The sequence below is a fragment of the Mycteria americana genome, chromosome 2 (genome assembly GCF_035582795.1).
Source record: "Mycteria americana isolate JAX WOST 10 ecotype Jacksonville Zoo and Gardens chromosome 2, USCA_MyAme_1.0, whole genome shotgun sequence".
Lineage (NCBI taxonomy): Eukaryota > Metazoa > Chordata > Aves > Ciconiiformes > Ciconiidae > Mycteria > Mycteria americana.
Window position 1 is genome coordinate 150,603,728 of NC_134366.1, and position 14,059 is coordinate 150,617,786.

At 40.1% G+C, this 14,059-nt stretch overlaps 1 protein-coding gene across 1 annotated transcript in view; it reads left to right on the top strand.

The window, feature by feature from the left end:
* The window catches only part of MATN2 (matrilin 2), a 67,204-nt gene that overhangs the window by 25,836 nt on the left and 27,309 nt on the right, over window positions 1–14,059 (top strand). The window contains exons 5-6 of the mRNA XM_075495014.1: window positions 4,263–4,385; window positions 11,816–11,938. Of these exons, the coding sequence (XP_075351129.1) occupies window positions 4,263–4,385; window positions 11,816–11,938 (246 nt within the window). The remainder of the gene's footprint in view (window positions 1–4,262; window positions 4,386–11,815; window positions 11,939–14,059) is intronic.

Below are 14,059 nucleotides of genomic sequence, written 5' to 3' on the forward strand. Positions count from 1 at the left end.
TCTCCAGAATTTGACTTTTCAGATTTGAACAATTTGAGATTTTTGAGGAATATGCTACTACGGAGAATGCACAGCTTCTGCAGATGTGATCACTAATGAATAATTATCCTTGATGGAAAATCTTGTAAAGGAGACTATGTATAGTATTGAATCAGTTTATTGTCAAATGAGCAAGATCAGAAGAAGGATCTTCATGTACAAATATACCAGAGACCACTGGAGTGCAATTACAATTTTGCAAAAAGCAGTGACTTCATTAAGGTTACTCTCTCCTCTTCATCCAGAGAATGAAGAGAGAATTTCAGTAGGACATACACATCACGGTTCTCTCAAAGAGCCGAAGGTTTCTCTCTAAGATAAGACTTCTAAAATTTTAACTCCAGCAAAAGTAAATGAGAAAGTGGAGAAAACTCATTTCACAGTGAGTTTATTAAGTTCTCTTCCTCCTTTCTGATGGGCTAATTTCTCTGGTTAAGAATCAAAGGCAATACTAATTGTTTTAGTGACACATGTGTCAGCCAGTTACCGAAGAGCAATAATTAAACAAAATCTCACAACCTGCAGCTCACAATGTATCCATTCAAAGTGACCAATGAATGGCCAGCCACGCTGAGTGTTTGCAACAAATTTGCAACAGTTTATGAACAAATTTGTAGACAAAACAATATTTGAAACTGTCTGCTCAGTATGGCTGGCAGAGTACTATCACTTTGCCTTTTTAAACAGCTTTTCATGTTAACTGCTCTCATTTCACATGAACAAAATCCTGTCAGTTAAAGTTTGGTGGTAATGAGCCATTCTTTCTCCATTGTGCTGCTGGACACTCAGTGTCTCCACCTTCTTGGTGTTGCTGGACACGCTGTCCTCTCTTTCCTGGCGCTGGTGCCAGACTGTCTCCGTATTGCTGCAGCTGTTGGGCTTGGGACCTCTTCTCCTGGCAGTGGTTTGGCTGCTGGCACCTCTCTGCTGTCCTGGCACCACTAGATTTTTTTGGCTGCTTTCTAGGTTCTTACGAGTCTTCCATGAGTCTGCTCTACTCTCCCCCCACATTCTTTCTTGTCCTCCTTATGGCTTTACTTATTCTGTCACCTTTTCTTCCTACCCTTTTCTTCTACCCTTCTCCTTAACTTACTTCATTCTGCTAAGCCTGAATAAGCTATTTAAACCTCATAGGAGTAAAACAACAATACAAGAGGAAGGTGATCCATGCTGTCCACAGTTCAGAGAGGGCAATGTAAGCACCGAGAGTGCAGAATGGGTAACTGGAAGTAAAAGATGGCTCTCATCACTTACCAGCTAATTCCAAGCTAGAAAAAGAGGGTGGAACAAACATGGGGAGATGACAACTGAATTAATTGCTTGCTCACTAAAAAGGTCATTCATTCGTCCTTTAGAAAAGTTTCTTATTGAAATAGACATGGGCTAACGTTAAAAACAGCAACATCTCTAAGTGTTCACATTCTAGTGTATATCTCATGACTCAGTACAGAAATATGAAAATAATAAAACTTTAAAAAATTAGGAAAATTTTATTCTGCTTTGCCCTCATACAAACTGTATATTTTCAGCACACCAACTAAAGGATTACAGTACTTCAATATAAGAAATATAGATTTATAATTTTTCACAATTTTTTCAGGAAGATTTAACTCCCTGGACAACTTACCTACTTGCTGACTGGAATACTGTTGGCAAGTTTCCCTTCTAAGCAAGTACCACCAAAATGAAACATGAAGCTAAAAGTGAAATGAATTTGTAGGTCAATTACTAGTGCCAGTCTGCAAGGCTAAGCCTGCCTGGAATTAGGGAAATTTGTATACAAAAATTATTGAAAAAAGGGAATAGTACTTATCTCCAAAAGCAACTGTCAAGAGAATGTTCTCCCTTCTTAACTGTGTTAGTGGAAAGGCATTATTTAAATTGATATGCTCATTATCTTACAGGCCAACAGACCTACTTCTGTGAGTAAAAGGTCTGCAGAAGGCTATAAATGGAAAAAAGCATGCCTGGAAAAATTAGTTATTTATTTCACTGTTTTTTTTTTCCTTTCTGTCCACAGTACATTAGCAGCTGCATAGCCATAAGAAGGTGCAGTTCCTCCCTCAAGAGATTGTCATCTGAAAGTGGTTAGGGTCATAGTTGCTCAGATGTTGATAATAAAGCATTCTAAGACCTGTTTAGTTGTCTCTCAAACAACGAAGCTGGTGAAAGGGCTGGAAGGAACGTCCTGTGAGGAGCAGCTAAGGACTCTGTGTTTGTCTAGTTTGGAGAAAAGGAGGCTGAGGGGTGATGTTATTGCTCTCTACAGCTTCCTGAGGAGGGGAAGCGGAGAGGGAGGTGCTGATCTCTTCTCCCTGGTATGCAGTGACAGGACATGTGGGAATGGTTCAAAGCCGCGCCAGGGGAGGTTTAGGCTGGACATTAGGAAGCATTTCTTTGCCGAGAGGGTGGTCAAACACTGGAACAGGCTTCCTAGAGAGGTGGTCAATGCCCCAAGCCTGTCAGTGTTTAAGAGGCATTTGGAAAATGCCATTAACAACATGCTTTAACTTTTGGTCACCCCTGAATTGGTCAGACAGTTGGACTAGATGATCATTGTAGGTCCCTTCCAACTGGAACTATTCTATTCTATTCTATTCTATTCTATTCTATTCTATTCTCAACTTTATAATCATTAGTCAGGCAGTTGCAGGTATTGTGGTAGAAATTCAGAGGAGGAGGTGACTTTATGGAGCGATCCATATGGGCTGTTTCCCAGGTATGATGCTAGATAGAAAAAAAGGTATATATTCTTTGGCCTACTTGTTTTAAAAGATACATTAAGAAATACTTCAAAATGTGCATGTGGTTAGAATTAATTTAAGAGGAAAGCTGACTAATTGTATGACACATTATATCCTTGAAATATAAATTCAGTAAATATGTTTTTATGGGAAGCTATTCAGTCTGGAAACAGGAAGGCACTTGCCAGGAAAATGGTCTCACTAGTAGCTAGTAAGTAGTCTAATTTGACTTGATTCAACACAAGTATTCTGAAGGGTTAAAAGAAGCTCTTTCAAAGTAACTAAATGGATTATCCACTTTCCTGACTAGATGACCTTGACTTAGCACACCTGAGTATTGACTAGATGACCTTGACTTAGCACACCTAAGTATACGCATGATTTGCAAAGGCAGGGCTATTGAAGAAAGAACTGATTTCATTAAAACAAATTACTGCCTCTTAAAGAAATTCAGGAGGCTCAGCAGTATAAAGTAATGAAAAAAATTACTCAGCTGGCAAAGAAGAGGAACCTGTCTCATTAAATGTGTGTGTGAAGCTGAGCATGTTACTGTCTTCTGCAGAAAGAATCAGGTAAACTTGCTTAATGTGGGCCTGGCAGCTCTTTGGGGACAGAACACCTGCTTTGTGACTTATCTTTAATTTCTTCTAAGACTTTCTTTGTGAAGAAACAGCTTAACCTGCAAAGAAATTTTTTAAAAAATTAACTTCTTTAGCACTTTTGAATGGGCTTGACTGAGTAAACTGTAAAGTATTACCTTACTACCCGTTGGCAATCTATCTTGTAAATATGGGTTTGTGTAATAAATGACCGGACTTATGAAATAAGTGACTGGACTAGCTATGATATTGTATTTCTCTCATACAAAAGGCATTATATAAGCAAAATATCAGTGGTGAATGCCAGCCTGAAGCTCTCAGGCTTCATAGCTGCAGCTGCTTTGTACAGGATGAATCTGGAGCACATTAGAGGGAATGAATGTGCTGTGACAGTCCTCGGTGTAGAAGGTATTGCCATGGGTCTCCTATATACTCAGGGTACGGGAACAGCTCTTGAGAACTAATACAGCTGGGAGAGAACTAAGGAGAATTAGAGCAATTCCAGGACTGGGACTGGAGAGAGAGAACTAAATCAAACAAACTTTGCTATGTGCTGGTCTACAGTGTGAACATCTGGATAGAGTTACTGACTGAGGCATGGTTTCCAGATCTGAGAAAACATGTTGAGAAGGCTCCTGACAATCTGAGAGTTGATAAATGTTCAAAGGGTAGGAGAAATGATCCAGGACTCATATCAAATCTGATTTACCAACTGGTATTGGAAGTCCGCTACTTTTTGCAGAAAGGCTTTTAAGGACAGAAATTATGTCAGCTTTTCCTTTTTTTATAGCTACTGTGTGTAACTAGTACCATAATATCTATGCATAATAGTTCTAATTTTGTTTTTCTAATTGTACATGTTGGTTTTGTTCTTTTTCAGTTGTAGACTACTGTGCTTTGGATAACCAAGGTTGCCAACATGAATGTGTTAACACTGAGGACTCGTATTACTGTAGATGCCACCCAGGGTTCATTTTAAATCCAGACAAAAGAACTTGCAGAAGTAAGTTGTGGTAAGGTTTAATTATGAACAATTTGTACTTCTTCTGTCTTCCAGTTCTCAGCAGTAATACTCCCACTGGTCCTGGGAACACGGAATAATGCATCAGGTATAGAAAATGTTGGAGTGCCCTGGAAGCCAAAGGTCTTGAAAGCAATGCAAGTTGTTTTGGGGAGTAGTTTTGGGGGAGGGGCTAAGGGTAGGTGTCCTTCCTATGAACAGGAAGCTTTTAACATGAAACCAGACTCCTTTTCAACAGTAAAAGCCCAAAGCTTTGTCTTGCATAGTCTCTTTGATTATTCAGATTTTTCAGTTAGCATATCATCTCCCTAGCTGGGTAAACAAACAAGTCTGTACAAGACAATTATAGTCAGCTTGGTTTGTAGGACAAGCTAAAATTAAATAGAGTAGTTCCACAATCAGAGGAAACATTGCAGCCGATTTTCCTATGGATTTTTCTCAAGAATGAGTTCTTTGATAGTATGCCAAAGCTCTGCCAACATCAGTATCTTCTACCAAGCTTCCATGTTTCCACCAGGTTATAATAACTTCATGGCTTTGCTTGTTCGTTGTTTGTCAAATCTGATTGATACCAGGCTAACAAGCTCAAAAATTACCAGAGTTACGAGTGGATATAAAGCAGAGGGGAACTGACAGACCAGAAAGTACTCTTGCCAAGGCTTCCCGTAATTGCGAAAACAAGCTAAAACCTCTACAGTGTTTCATGTCATAACTTACTTTCAGGAAATGGTAAGGGAAAACTGTAATGTACCTTCCTAGTTACCTTTCTTCATAAATATGGGCCTTGATAAAGAAATGTTACTATTGTATCTGTAAGCAGACAAACTCCATTAGTTTTAGGTGAGTGGAACTGCTGATGTCAGTGGTGAATTTAGCCTGTATTACTGAATATTGTGTTCAAGCATTATTTCTCAAAAAAACGCATCAATATAGCACTGCATTTCTGTGCTTTTTACAGCTTTGGGGGCATTTCAGTCTTTATGATGAGAGACTATGTTAACCTATGGACTGTATTGTGTGTTATGCTTGGTATCTATTTCACTTAAATTTAACATTTAGAAAGAAAGCATCTAATCCAGGCTGTACATCTGACCTTATGATCAAGGGAAAGAGACACACACTTGTAGAAGGCGATTACTCACAGCTCTGACACACGTTTATGGAAGTGCCTGTATTTTCCTTGACTATGCAGGGAGCCTGGATGACTTGCCAGACTAGACACCTAATTTTGAGATTATCAGAGTCAGAGGAGATGAATTACCTGCATCCCCAGGGGCCAGAGTACAGTTTGTACTGGCTCACGTTGCTTGTAGATTGTATGAACTCGCCCATTTGTCAAGTATCTGTCAGCTAAGGGCTGGGTAAATTCTCTTATACTTCCACATATACTTCCACATCCATATATTTTTGAAATCTTACTATAGTATAAATGCTTTCCACTGCCCAAGCACAAATTTTTGTTAATTCCTTCTATTTAAGAATGTGGATTTTAAGCAGTGTTTTGAACTGAACAAAGTTTGAACTGAACAAAGACCTTGAAACTGCATAAACGTTTTATATGTCTTGAGTGGTTTTTAGGTTATGGTCTAACTGTATGAATTATTTTAACCTGTTTAAATTGATGATCCACAGAATGCTAAAATCTGAGAGAATGTTCTGGGAAAGTAGTATTTCAGGCTTGTCCTGTCTCTATCCTCTGACTTATGTATCTGTTGCTTGAGACAGCACATTGGGCTATATAGACTGTCAGTCTGACCATGCGCTGCTGTCTTTATGTTGGAAACACGAAACCTTTCAAATGTTGGTTGGACAGGATCTCTGGAAGTCATCTACTCTAGCCTCCTCTTCAAAGTGGAACTGCCACAAACTGTGGATCGAGTCACCTATGGTTTTGTCTAGTTGAGTCTCAAAAAGCTCCAATGGAGAGTCCACAAGTTCTCTGGGCAACCTGTTCCACTGCTGTACTATGCCTCTAGTGAAAAACATTTCCTCATGTCGAACGCGAATCACCCAAGCCATACGTGGTGACCATTGTTCCTTGTTACATCATCTGGCACTACCAAGAAGGGTTTAGCTCCATCACGTTTGTAATGACCTACAAGAAGTAATTGTAGGCTGCAGTTAGATACCTTCCTTTTCACCAAACTCAGTAAGACCACATTCCTCAAGTTTTCTGCACAAGTCAGGTGCCCTATGTCCCAGCAGTAGGTCTCTGTTGAGCCCTCTTCAGTTTATTCCCTTTTACTGGGGGGAGAAGGGAAGGGATTGTTCCAGAAGTGGACAAAGTATGTCAAGTGCAGTCTCCAGCTGGGCCTGGCAATAGTCCTTGTTGATCCAGAACTTGACCTGCAGTGTGACTTCCCAGCTTGACCATGGCCTTGCCCTGCCGCTGTGGACCTGCCCAGCGATCACTGGGCTGTGTCAGACCCTGGCTGCCCTCACCAGGAGTGGCCTGACCTCATCCTGACGTGCAGACTGGCTTCCTGGCTTGACCTCAGACCTGCCTCAGCAGCATGTACTTGTCGATGATCTGGACTTCTGGTTAAACCTGGCTACCATTTCCAGGCCTGCCCTGCTCACCTTGCTTGGGTACTGCAGGGCAGTGCCTGTCTGGCGAGGCCCCTACCCTGCTCAGCTGTATTATCACCCTTGGCTCCTGGCTCTCCTGCCCTTAGGGAGCAGCTGGCCCATGCTGCTCCCTGACAGCAGGTCACTTCCCAGTCTGTACAAACTCTGGGGTGTTTTCAACCCAGGAGCAGAACTTTGCAATTCTTCTTGCTGAACTTCATAAAACATCTTCTGATCCAATCGTCAAGTTTATCAAGGTTCCTTTGTATTGAAGTTCTGCTCCTTGCTTTCAGTCACTGTCCCTAACTTAGTGTCACTCACAGATTTGCTGAGGGTGCACTTTGTGTCATCATCTATGGCACTAATGAAGATGTTTAGCAACGTGACCCCCAGTACTGTCCCCTGTGGTACTCTGGTCATTATCAGCAACCAGCCAGACATGAAGCCACTGATAACTATCCTTTGAGGCTGGTGTCCTGGCAAATTTTCACCCCACCTAACAGTTCTTTCTTCCAGCCTATACTTCATCAGCTTCCAAATGAGAATGCTGTGGGAGGCAGCATCAAGAGCTTTACTAGTGCCAAGGTGTATTACATCCACCAATCTTCTCTTGTCCACAGATGCAGTCATTTCATCATTGAAGGTGAACAGGTTGGTCAGGGATGGTTTGCCCTTGGTAAATCCATGTTGACTATTCCCGATAATATTCTTGTCCTTCATATATTTGGAAATTTATTCTGAGAGGATGTGCCCTATGATCCTGGGACTGAAATGATATGGATTGGTCTGTAGTTCCCTTGGGTCTTTCTTCTTGCCTTTTGTTAAAGATGAGTGTAACGTTAATATTTTTCAGTTATCAGGGACCTCTCTCAGTCCCTGTGAATTTTCATACATGATAGACAGTGGTGTCACATCACCTAGCTCTTTCAGCACCCACAGGCAAATATCAGTCATCCTATGGATCTGTGTATATCCAGTTTCTCTAAGTAGTCTCTAACTAATGTTGCTAGCCACTCTCCTTCCCAAACTGTGCTGGTACACATGGAAATCTGGGAGCAGGCTTTGTCTGTGAGAACCAAGAATAAAAAAAGCATTATTTTTTTCAGCCATTTCTGTATTATTCATCACTAGGTTGTTTCCCTAGCCAAAAGACCCACATTTTCTGTGACTTTCTTTTTGTTACCAGCATATTTGTAGACTCCCTTCTTATTACCCTTAGTGTACCTCAGTAGTAATAGGCCCAGCTGGGCTTTGGTTTTGTCCCAAAGTACCTAAGCAATGCTTTTATACTCCTCTTTTTCCCTTCGTCCTTCTTTCTCCCTCTACTGTTTTCCCTCTTTGTGTTTTAGTTCACTGAGAAGCTCTTTGATCTTCTAAGCAGATTTTCCAGTACAATAGGATCATTTGTTCCTGAGCTCTTAGCAAGTTTTCTTTAAAAATCATCTAGCTCTCCTGGGCATCCTTTTTCTTCTTGGCTCTTTCCCAGGGGATTCTTCCTAGCAATTCCCTGAATAAGCTGAAATCTGAGCTTGTAAAATATGGAGTCCAAATTCTGCTGTTTCCCTTCCCAGCCTTCTGGATTGTGAACTCAGTCATCTCATGGTTCTCATGATCACAGCAGCAAGTCAAGAAGAACATCACTCCTCAAGAATTCGTGTTAGGGAGTTGTCACCAAGTCTGTGCAGAAATCTCCTGAGTTGCCTGCACAATGATGTCTTACCTTCCCAGTAGGTGTTTGGCTGGTTGAAATTTCCAACGTGAACAAAAGCCTATGAGTTGGAGACTTCTGCTGTCTGTTTGTAGAAAGCCTTATTCACTACATCCTTTTGGTCTGGTGGAGTAACAGACTCCACCACCACATTCCCAGTGTCATTTCCCCTCTGATCTTGACTGGAAACTCTCAGCAGGCACACCTATGGTTTCATGTTGGATCTCTGTGGAATGGAGGAGATCTTTAACATATAACACAAAAGTACACTCTTCCACAAGGGAGTGCAAGCTGGGAGCCAAGGATGGCTACAACGCAAGTGGGATCAGTAATCTCTCTGACAAGGCCTTTGGTCCCACAGTACCCAAAGAAGTAGAACAAAACGGGTCCTATGACAGTAACCAGGCTCAGCCAACAGTCCAATGTGTCCAAGTCCATAGTGTCAAGAGAGGTCTAATGTCAATTCAGGAAATCAAGTCAGCCAGTCATCAGGCCAGGATCAGCAAAATGCAAGGCTAGGCACAGGTGTACCTATAACATAGCTCAGGCAAGAACCAAGAGTGAGAGCCTGACATTAAATGCAGCTCCCAAGCCAAGGGGCAGAGGCCACAGATGAGGCTTCTCAGAGCTCTGTGCATCTCTGCCATGTTAACTGCATTCTGTTTTGTTGTAAATGCTTTAAATTAATTTAAAATTAAGGAAGAAAATTCCATCAGGTTGCAATTAGGGAAAAATCAAAGTGACTGGACGTGGTAGGCCACAGAGATTCATTCAGAAGGAGTAGTCAGGGAGGAATGAGCAAATGCTATGTCAAATCATTCTCTTTCAAGATTCATGTCCTGAATCTAAGCATGAATAAAACTTACTAAGCCACTTTTCCTTACGCTTGATATCTTCTGAGCCTTGCTAATGAAATAAAGCATGAATGAAAGAACTGTGTAGCTCTTAATGCTCCGAAACTCAAGACAGCATGAGAGCTCTTCAGAGCAAAAGTGTCCCCTGGCTCCCATATGTTATGAATCATGCTGCCTTTGAGTCAGCATAAACAACATGAAGAAACAAACTTCAGATCGCTGGATTTAAAATGCTTGTAAATTTAAATCCTTTAACATAAATTTCTACATATTTGGCTTACATACTGAATCTTGAGGATGATTGCTAACTAGCCAAGACTCACACCCATGCCAGACCAGATCTGTGCAGGCCTGGGCCTGGGGCATCAGCTCCCGAGATCTCGTGATTTATCTCAGAATCCTGGCTTTCCTTTCAAAAATAGAAAGTAAGCTTTCATGCTTATGGCTACAAAGAAAAGCTTGACAATGTAAATATTATCAGTATGGTCATGCATATCTGATAAATGTTTTCTCTGGGAATTACCCCAAACTTCTTAGAATGAAATACAAGGAACACAGCTCATGAAGGGCAACCCTACCAATACCAGAAGAGTATTCTTGTGTGTGGCTGGAAGAGAGCAGCAAATTCAGATTATCAGTGAGGCAGGTAGAGGTCATTCCTAGCTACTAAGTTAACTATTAAGGAGACTTTTGCCACTCTTGCTGCTCCCCTCAAGAGGACAGATGGTAGCTTCTGCTTGTACTTAGGGGTGCTGAGCCTCAACTGTTGTTCTTTAGGGAAGGCCCCTGTTTGAGTTGTGGGTGGGTTCACATGAGCTGTAGCTGGTAGAGGCCTTCTGTTAGCATCCTTAATCTGGACTGTGTTAATGAAGCCCTGTGAAATGTGCTTTTAGTGTACCCAACGTAATAGCCTCAAGGTTCCAACAAAGATAATAATACATATTTTTCAACTGTTGTGGTCATCTTCAGAATCAGTTACCCAGGAAAAGTCTGTCCTGCACACTTGAGTTAGCAAGGATTTGAGCAGGTAAATGCAACACAGCATTGAGTAGGCCCAGAAGGCATACAGCTATATTCCTCTGGTGCACACATGTGGCTTTATGGCTTCTGTCTCTTCAGTGCACTCTTGAACAAACCATATTTTATAATTTTTTTTTTTTAGTAAACAGGTAAGATATTCCTGTGTTATGTATATGTGTATGTGCATATGCTGTCACAAAAAGCTTTGGTAAAGGAAATGTTGTATAAATATATGAAGTGGAGTTCATAAATCATAAAATGCTCCTCTCAGGTTTTCTTAAAAAGTCACATTCCACTTTGTTTGTGCTGAAAATATAGGTGGTTTATTATTGCTAAGGGCTTTTGTCATATATAAAGGCTCAAAGGCATTAGCCCACCACACATACAAGGAAAGAACAGTTCCTGCCTCAAGAAGCCAGTTACCTCCGGGAATAATAATTACCCTCTGAATGTCAGTTTTCAGGTTGTGTAATGAGGTGTTCAAAAGTGCCTGGATGTCTTTAAAAATGTGACTTACTTGATTTGTGACTTGTTTGTCTATTTTTAGCAGTGCTGAGGGGTTAAGACCATTCTTTCACTAGTATAAATTAATTAACTCCACTGGTAGAAAACTAAGTGATGGCCAGACACTGCATTTAAGTGAATGTTAGGTTCTTTGACTTCATCAATAGTGGTAAACACTATGTGGTAAATATCCCAGTGCTTACTGCACACTTACTTTCCTTTTTAAGTTACTTTATACACAAATAGTAGCTGTTTCTAGAGTTTGCTCTTCTTCCCTTTCATGAGTGTTTTAAATGGAAGAACTGTGCAGCACAACCAGAGCTGTTAAAACACCAGTGCTCTTGACGACCTGATTGTCCTGCTTTGATCTAATGAACAGCATTCAAAAGCATGTTTGTGTATTTATTACAGATCATATGTAACTTGGTCCGAGTAGAATAAAGAGGCAATTTTGATGAAGCAATGTATAGGACTTAGCTGCAAAATGTTAAGAAATATTTAAGATTCTAACTTCTCTACTCCATGTAGTACATGTGTTCTCGAAGAATTCATTGAAGTATACACATCAGGTATACCTAAGTATAGCAGATATTTCGAAAAAGGAACATTTTATTTTTATAGTTTGAAACAATATGGTAAAAAGTCAGAATGGTGCCTAGAAAAAACAGGCTAAAGAAAAGAAAACAAAGTAACTGGTTTTTACCTAGCTTATTTCTGAGGAATTATATTCCTCACTGACACAATTTTTTCCCATTTAGGACCAGACTATTGTGCTTTTCAGGACCATGGCTGTGAACAGGAATGTGTTAATACAGATGATTCCTATTTTTGTCGATGCCAAGAAGGGTTTAGACTTAATCCAGATAAGAAAACATGCAAAAGTGAGTAATCCTTTGGACATAATAAAGTTCATCTGCTTTTATTTCTTAAACCTGCTGTGAATGGTTTCTCTTCTGAAAGGATGAAAGTTTTCTCTATAATTAAGGTTGAAACAAACGTTTCTTTATAAACTTGAATTTTAACTGAGCCAGTCATGCTGGAAAAAACACTGTTCGCTGTTTTGTAGACTAGATTGTATATTAGACATTTTCTGAAGAGATTTATGGAAACCTGAGGCGTAATATAGGAACCAGAGTGGCTCAAAACCAAGTTCATTACATGTTTCAAACTTTCTGATCTTGTCTTGTAGTGACACAAAAAGCTTTAAAAAAAAAAAAAAAATCACCTTGCTTTGCCCAGTTGGTTTAGCCAAGGACAGATGCATTTCATTAGCGTAGGAAAATATTGGATAGGTAACGCAGCTATTAAAATCAACTTAAAGTCACACACGAAACCCCACAGTTTCCTAAAAAAATTGTAAAAACAGCCTTAGCAATGTCAGGGTTCTAAACCAATCACACATACTATTTACTTTAAAAATACTTTTGTGTTACAGGTCTTCTTGATTGGGGGCCTGAAATCACAGCAGATTTTCAATGTAATGTTGTTAAAGTTTAAGGATAATATATTCAGCAAAATGAACTAGCCTGAACTGGTGACTTGGTTCTTGTGGGGGAGAATTGTACTGCTGATATTTTATGAATAAGAAGCTTGCCTGGAGCAACATAATTATATTTCTAGATGCTCATAAATTTTATCTGGTTTTGGAACTGTATTTTCTTTTAGTCTTAAAGATGCATTCTCATGAAGCATCTTTGTCTACACAGTGCTGTTTTTACAGCAATCCATGCTATTCTGGTTTTTGTTATCTATATGGTATTTGAATACATTCAGGTTTTTATAGATTGGATGTGCCTTGGTGAGTATAGGAGCAAGAGAATGGCATTGTGTAGAATATTTATTGCCAAGGATGTAATTGCAAATTAAAGGCAAATTGTAATTCCCATTTGGGGTATTTTTCCTTAACCTTAGGGGGCTTTGGATTTGGCTGTAAACCTGGTGATGTTTCCAGGATTAAGCTCCTATTCCAAATCCTGTTATAACAATGCTCATGTTAGATAAGCTTGTAAAAAATAAAGCAGAACATTTGCATATATGACCTTTTTATAAATCAGGGAGAATGCATCACTGGTGACTAGCACCAGGCATTCCTCCTTCACCATGATGCATGACTTCTGATGACTACAGGAGCAGGTCTATGGGGGTCAAAGTGAAGTCTTGCATAGCCAAGTATTTGTAATCTGCTCTCAGATCTTCAGCTTACTATCAGCTTCAACAGGTGTCCAAAGCACAGAATCCAGTATTGTTTAAGAAAAGTGAGGTTTTCTAAGCCGTTTTACTTCAGAAACCCTTGTGGCTGGCTTGAATTCTTCACTGCTTTTCTCTCTGTGGAAGTAAACTTCTGTGCTTTAGGTCAGTATGACTGTGAATATGAATGTGTTAACATGGAAGAGTCATTTGTGTGCAAATGTCATCCTGGATACGCCCAACGACATGATGGCAATACATGCAGAAATGAGTGTGTCTCATGAACTGCAGCGACTAGTTACTGCAGTGGGGAGAGGTGTGAACAGAATGGGAAAATGCTCCTGGGTCCCTTTGGAGATCTTTCTGAGCTATGCAAACCTGTGTTACCGCAAATTCCACCATGAGCCAGGCCTAGTGAAGTAATGCTATAGTGAGATTCCAGATCCAACAGGGAACTAAAGCATCACCTTCTCCAATCCAAATAACTGGGAAAATGTGTTCAGCCAAGGTGTCTTAACACAAAGGCACTGCTTACTGTTGAACATCTGTAGAATTGCTATGGGCTATGTAAACTGCAGCGTACCTGATACTGATGTAGGCTGATATGTGGAGACTTCCCCCTTATATATGTTTACACTTTCAGTGATCTGTTGATAAAATGTCCTCTTTTAATAAGAATGTTACTAAACAAAGGATCAATGTTGCACCAGAAACACCCAACAACATTGCCCACTTGATGTCACCCAGTTTTTAGAAGATACTTTTATTGCAGGGAACAATTTTGCACATCATCTCAAATATTGGCATAATTTTTC